Source organism: Populus nigra, chromosome 2 (assembly GCF_951802175.1).
Source record: "Populus nigra chromosome 2, ddPopNigr1.1, whole genome shotgun sequence".
Lineage (NCBI taxonomy): Eukaryota > Viridiplantae > Streptophyta > Magnoliopsida > Malpighiales > Salicaceae > Populus > Populus nigra.
The window spans coordinates 48,749,824-48,757,188 of NC_084853.1; the positions used below are offsets into that span (position 1 = coordinate 48,749,824).

The 7,365-nt window shown below is 36.2% G+C and overlaps 1 protein-coding gene across 1 annotated transcript; it reads right to left on the reverse strand.

Moving 5' to 3' along the window:
* Positions 1–1,565: 1,565 nt before the first annotated feature.
* LOC133682242 (beta-amyrin synthase) lies at positions 1,566–7,042 on the reverse strand. The gene is made up of 16 exons (XM_062105528.1): positions 6,555–7,042; positions 5,373–5,558; positions 5,138–5,227; positions 4,841–5,038; positions 4,670–4,754; positions 4,404–4,570; positions 4,096–4,287; positions 3,890–4,003; positions 3,677–3,796; positions 3,441–3,563; positions 3,224–3,322; positions 3,044–3,100; positions 2,759–2,949; positions 2,407–2,665; positions 2,170–2,253; positions 1,566–1,946 (listed from the first exon to the last, which is right to left on the reverse strand). The coding sequence occupies exons 1-16, from the start codon at positions 6,753–6,755 to the stop codon at positions 1,824–1,826; spliced, it is 2,289 nt and encodes a 762-aa protein (XP_061961512.1). The 5' UTR covers positions 6,756–7,042; the 3' UTR covers positions 1,566–1,823.
* Between the last annotated feature and the right edge of the window lie 323 nt (positions 7,043–7,365).

Sequence of the window (7,365 nt, forward strand, 5' to 3'; positions counted from 1 at the left end):
GCTCAGAAATAAGGTTTTTAGAAATTTTAATAGTGAGTAATCATATGTTCATATCAATATCTCATTCTCTAGAGTTTAGAAAGTTGATGATTGGTGGTAAAAGACCCCCACACTTGCAAAACAATCTTTTTTTATAGGGTTTAAAGATCTTCCGATAATAAAATCAGTAACTTTAAGTAAAAAATTGTAATTAATGAGATAATGAACTTTAAATTTTAAGAATAAAAGTGTATTTTTTTATTTAGATATAATAAATGTTCTGGCATTTAGAAATGTTTGTTTAGATAATAGAAATTATAAACATTTTACCTGGATGGTTTATAGGGTATTTAAAGCCTATGGACCTTGTCATTTTTGTTGGAGTAGAAGGGTTGGAAAGTTATTTTCTCTTGATAACATTAATGAGGGATAAATATCTCTTACACAATATAAATGAGGAATAAATATCTCTTATATAATATTAATGAGAAGGGAAAATAGTAGTCTATTGAGGGATTTTTTGTACACCTATAAGTGTAAGGAGACGAATATCACTGACATTAATATTTTGTTAAAAGTCATAAGAATAAAAAAAAAAAAAAGCCATATGGCCCAACATGGAGCCTACAACAATCTTCTAGGCCTTAACCCTCTATCCTTGGTAAATTGCCGAGAACATGATCGATGGGTTTGACAGTATATTAAATACATGTCCCCTTAGGCCAAGCTACAAGTTAGGTCTAAGGACATGGAGTTTGACAACTCATCTAAACCGTGTCCCTTTAGGCTCAGCACATAATTGGGTCCAACAACATTAGGTTTAGGAGCTCATCAGACTCATGTCCTCTCTACTCAGCACATAGCTGCACCCAAGAATGATAGTTCTTACAACTCGTCTAAAAATGAGCTAGACTCATATCATTTGGACCTATTATACTACTTAGCTAAGATTGATGAAGTTTCTTAAACCTTCATACCCATAATACATCAATTAAACAACTATATCTCAAACTCATAATTTCTAACAAAAACATCTAAAATCAACTAATTAAATCATTATTCATATCAATTAATCCTCCAAATTTAAAAATATAAACTTTAAATCTTCATATATCTCAATAGATGCAAAATCACAATTAATAACAACAATCATATATATAAAAGTATAAATCTTATCTTAAAAATCTATTTTCTCCACTCTCCTCTTCTTCTTCTTCATCTTTTCTCTCTTTCCTTTTATTTTCAGTTCTATCTCTCTCTAAAAATTTGATTCTTTTTTTTTTACACGCACACACATATCAAATCATGTGAAATTTCTAATTTGCCCCTCAATCATTAATATACATAATTATACACATAAGGGCAATACTATCTTTTTCAATGCAAAATTTCATAATACCACATTCTCCCCCACCTTCAGAATATTACAAATGGCCAATGAGGAAGAGAAGTGAGACTCACAGCTTTTTGTGAGCTGCATAAGAGATAGTGCTTGTTAGATTTGATGAAATTAAGGGGAAGAAGAAACAGAGAGAAGGGACAACAGTGACTGAGAGTGAGACAGCTAGATCAAATAAGACAAGCAATGCAGAAACATTTATGTTACTTCGATTCTATAAAGTATAAACATGATACAGTTCAGGGTACAGCTTTCTGCTACAGACATTCATCTGTGTACAAAGGAGTATTATTATGCAGAAACATGTTTCTCTCTATACATGCTAGGAAAATTCTAAAAGAACAAACAGAACAGAATGGTATAGAGGAGTGCTATTTGATTTAAATTCATTATTCGGTTTGTGTTTATTTACAATGAGTTAGATAGTTTGCTATTGGATTTAGATTCACTTGGATGTTGAAGGCAACGGAACACGCCTCCGGTATTCTGCAAGAGACCACATTGGATAGATATTTCTGTATGCTGCATAGTGTAACATGCAGTTTTTCATGAACACGCCAGTGATTTCCTGTCATGAATAAGAATATCACAGGTTAGGAGACTTGTGAAATAAAAGTTGAAGGGCAGATGCACATCAGTGATTTCCTGTCTGTCTATCATAGGATTTAGCTCCCGCCCACTAAGTACTGACAGGAATCGCCGGCAGACTGTTAGATGTCGAGTCATTTCTTCTTCTTCTTTTTTTCAATTGAAATGGTTCTCTGACTGTAGCTTAATAGTTAGAAAGATACCTGTTGGGGAAAATCACCATCTTCCAATTGCGAATTGATTATCAGCTTGGCTGCTCGGTGAAGAGGTGTAATGTCTCTATCCATCTATAGGAAACAGATTCTAGTATCAGAAATCCTAAGGCCATTGCCTGCTTTTGTGGAGGCAGGGTCGTGAAGAGGGAATACACAAGTAAATGAAACAACAACGCAGCCTAAAACATAGACTCGTGAATAGTTGGTTAGTATGCTCATGCTAACCTGCCCGGCATAAATCAGACCCATCATAGCCCATGCAGTATGTACCAAATTTGATCGATTTCCTTCAAGAGGTATATATTTTTTATTGGGGCATGAAAAATAGCTCTCTCCCCAACCTCCATCGTCTTTTTGTATGTTGAGAAGAAAATTCAAACCTTTTTGCATAGCTGTGCAATTGTCGTAAGTCTTGCCAGAAGCTGCTAGGCCTCCAAGAGCAAACCATGTACCATAAGTGAAGCAAACCCCCCAATTTCCATACCTGTGGGAATGGAAATATTTCTCCTTGTTAATAGGTTCTGAAGAATTTCCAGGAACAAATTAACAGAACTTAAAAATCATCAGGGTGACCTACCATCCACCCTCTGGAGTTTGTATGCTTTCGAGGTATCGTACAGCATTTGTTATGAAATTATCAATCTCTTTCTTCCTGTGACCTGGGTATAGCTTCTTGAACAATACTAATGCTTGGATTGCTGATGCAGTGCACTCAACATATTCGTGCTCAATGACAATGTCAGCGAAAAACTCTGTGGGATTTAGTAACTGAGACAGACAGAGAACCAAACACCATCAGTTCATGATTACCACAAGTGAATATGAAAGAATAAGAAAACATTGCAAATGTTCAAGAACTTACTTCCAACCATTTATGAGCTCCAGCTGGCTCCCACGCTGCTAAACCTCCATTTTCACTCTGAAAGTTCAATAACAAAGCTTATTATCTGACCCTGGAAAGTTTACCTAATACCCAGTGAAGGAAACATAGTGCTACATGTTTTTGTATAGAGAGTTAAGCTGAGTTTAGTTTAGTCCTTACTTGTAGAGAAAGAAGAATGTTGACAGAATCGACGAGCCTCTCAGGCTCTAGCTTCTGACCAACAATTTCTTGTGGCATCATCGAGAAAAGTAGGCAACACTGCATAGTTGATGTAATGCAACATGGTTTAATTTGGTGAGAGGCATATTCCAGTTTGAACAAAATGGCACAGAAAATTAGTGAGTTTTAAAGTGATTCAACAAATTAAGCTTGCTACCTTCAATCCCTCTGCAGTGCAATCAGAAACTTGCCATCCATGATCTTGGTCAGAGAAAGTCCACGATCCCTTGGAAATATGCCGGTACATGCTCTTGAAGTCACCTGAAGGATTGTCCTTGACCTTTAAAATGCTTAATCAGGTTAAATATATAGAATGATAATCCAAATGAAAATTAGCAGTTACTTCATGATTAAGGCAAAAGATGTGAGTTCTAAGAGGGAAAAGTAACAAACCTGAGATTTCTTTATGAAGTCATGTCCTCTCTTGAGTACATCTCCGATTTCATCTGTAAAATTAGTAGCAAGCAAGGCCTGAATGGCAAAACCAGTATCCCATTGTTGACTTCCAAAACTCTGCACACAGATTCCATATTTTGTTAAGTACATGATAACCTCTGTGGGGTCTCTACTCTCTACAGCTTTGTAAAAGAATGCAACCCTACTAACCTGCATTTTCATACCATCTTCGGCCACCCACAAATAATCCGGGATCCTTGCGAGATGTTTCTTGAAAGAAATTCCGTCAGGATCTTCAATCCAGCAAGCAAGCATGCATAACACCTGACGTTTCAAGGTCAAAAAAGTATTAGAAATTATCAGATAGAAGTAGAATATTATATATATGGTGCCCATTTTATGCAGCAGCAAGTTACCTTTTCCACACATCCAATAGTAATATAACGACTGTTTTCATCTTCGTAGTGAATGTGCTTCATTGTTACTTCAAGAGCCTTCTTTCTTACCAGCTTATTGAAGGGCCAACGAGTAAGAAAAGGCTCGGTGAACACATAGAGACTATCCCATATCAGATTTTGAATCAAAGGATGGGGATAATAGAGATCCTCCTGAACTAACAGTATTGCAGAATCAATTACATTATGTATTATTTATTTGTAGCAACAATATCATAACAAATTTTCAGAATGGTAATAATTATATATCAAGTTTAAGGTGAACTCACCGCGGCACACAGATGACGCGTTTTCTTCCAATTGATTTGATTATACGGTTCAGCATAGAGTTCTTCTCTCAACTGCAGAATGAGAGGGGTGATAGGACCAACAAACCTTTTCCCATATAGATATGACATCGGCATGTAAACCATCCGACAATAGCACCACATTTTTGCTGCATTGAAGCCAATAGACATGTTAACACAACGGCTACAGAAAGGGAAACTGAACAGATGGTGGTAGTCAGAGACGGAAATATTAGAAACTAACTAACCTGGATGCATAGGAAGAAAAGTAGGAAGGAGCCAAAATTCTGGGGGCATTGGATTACTTCCAGACCAATCAAATACACCAAGAATCTGCACATTGATTTCAGTTACAGAAAACATAAGTTTTGTTGTTCGATCGGTTCTGTGTTCTATTCAATATCGGGGTGGATGATTACCGAGAGCCAAGTCTTTCCCCAAGAGGGTATGTGTGTTACAGTACCGTGTTCATGAATCCATTTTCGGGCTCTTGCACAAGCTTTGTCTTGACCACCATTAGGACCTTCTCCGAGAATTCGCATACAAATGTAGCTGAGAACTGTGCAGAACATGGTGCTATGGCCCTCAATGTGTAGCCCCCAACCACCATCTTCATTCTGCATGCAGCATAGATTTCCATGGCCATAGATATAATTTTTAGCATATTACCTACCAAAAACTAAACCGTTAAGAGCAGATAATCAGCATAAATTTACCTGATGATAATAGATGTAACGGAGGATTTCCCTTCGATGCTCAGCAGAGAATACAGAATCTAAATGTCCCGTGATGTACAAACACATTACCTGCAATATTTTGAAGTAAACCAGAAGAGAAAATCAATTATATGCAAGCTGCTCTTACTAGTGAATACTGACACAAGTCCTCAAAATATATATATATATAGGGAAATTAAGCAAAAATATTTTTGTATAGATGCAAGATGCTCACCAAGGGAGGGAGGAAGAATAAGGGGCCAGCATTTTCAGCAGGCCAATGGCCGTCGCTAGCCTGTAGAGCTGAAAAGAAGTGGACAGCCCTCTTCAATGTTGTCGTTGCCTTTTCATATGTGATTTCCTCACCTTCTTCAATTTTCACTTGAGCTATTGTTTGCTTAAAATTCTTCTCCTTGAGAAACTGCATTAGTAATTATACATATACATTTTCTGGTCAAATAAATTAAATAATTAAGGATATTCGATAGTATTAGTGACACCACCTTCCTTCAATAATATTGTTATATTTGTATTACAGTGAAAGAAAGAAAGAAAAAACCCTAGTTAACATTACTAATTATACGTGAAAATCGCATTTATGATTATAGTTTTTTAATATTTAACATTACTGCAATGAAATGATCATGAACCTAATTAGCGGCCAACACTTGTGTCCATGAAACGATGTGCACAGAGCAAAGCTCCGAAAGCACAAAAGGCATGGCCCTTATTTTATGGTCAGGTTTGATGACAACAGTAAGAGAACCGTAAGAGAAGTGCTATAGCCCATGAGATTGGTAATCTCTTTCTTCCAGTAGCTGCTGAGATCTCTTAGCCATGCCTGTGATGCTGTCTTGGAATTGATTTTGCCCTCTTTTATTACTAAATAAATGGATTGAACTAACATACCGTGCTGGGGATCACTACTGTCATTAAAACTCTACCATGCCAAAAGATATTAAACATTAATGGGAAGAGAAAATAATATTCAAGTTGATCGGCGGAGAGAAGTAGCTATTTGTTTTCCCCCGGAAACACAACAAAGCAATATTCTACGTAAAATGACAAAACTAAGAGCAAAAGATGCATCTATTAAGTTCCTAACAGTATTCATTATAAATTTCTTATTATTTTCTATTAATGATCACAACCAAATTAAGAAAGGAACAGACTAACCAGCTAAGTAATTAGCCATGAAGATGCTAAAATAAAACTAATTAAAAGAAATTAGCAACTGCAAGATATAAATCACCCTGGATCCTTCTACCAAGAACAGGATTCAAGAAAATTAATCTCTCCTGATCTGTTAAAGGAAATACATAAAGTACTAGGTAGGTTGCAGCTAGTACTTAACTAATTAATTAATTACAGAGGTATGTATTGTAATTAAGTAGGAACTAATTAATACAGAATATACCTGCATACGCCAGAGGAGATCCCCGCTGGGCTTCACTTCATAACGATTGTTGTAGAAATTGAGGCGAACTTCTTCAACCTCAGCTCTCTCCTCAGGACTCCCACCTTCAGGATCATACTCCCATGTCTGCCTCCCTACGAACTTGTTTGTGCTATACAAGTAGTCATTGCTGCTGCCTTCTGCAATCTTTAGCCTCCACATAATATATATCGACACGCTATATATTGGTCGATCGTAATAATGCAAATGAAATGTAAAGAGGGGAGGGGAGATTGGATATGTATATGATGAGCAAGAGCTAGCTAGATGAAATATAGTAGCGGTTGCCTCTTGGCAACAACCTACAAATAAACAAGGGAGAATATTGTACTATACTATTACTTGTTAATAATCAGAGAAGAGACAATATAGTGATCTTTGGCAGAAGAAAACATGAACTACTTGCTGCTGCTGCTGCTAAGTAGTACAAATAGATGAACACACAGCTATATAGCTTAGCTTTCAAGATTGATGAGATGTATAGTAGGGGAAAGGTAGAGTTTTATTTTTTATATATTTATTCTTTCTGTGTGTGCTGCTGCTACATCAACGGGAAAGGTTGTTGACTAGCAACCCTTTTAAATTTTTCCTTTTTCTCTTTCTCAAAGTAGAGAAGGGAGTAGAAAAAGAAATAGCAGTCAGTCCCCATCCTATTCAATCAATTTTTGGTCTGCAAAAAACTTGTTGCTTCAGAATTATTGATGTTTTTAGAAAAATACTTGCGTAAAAATTAACTTATATTTGCTAATTTGAAGTTAAAATATGCATAATT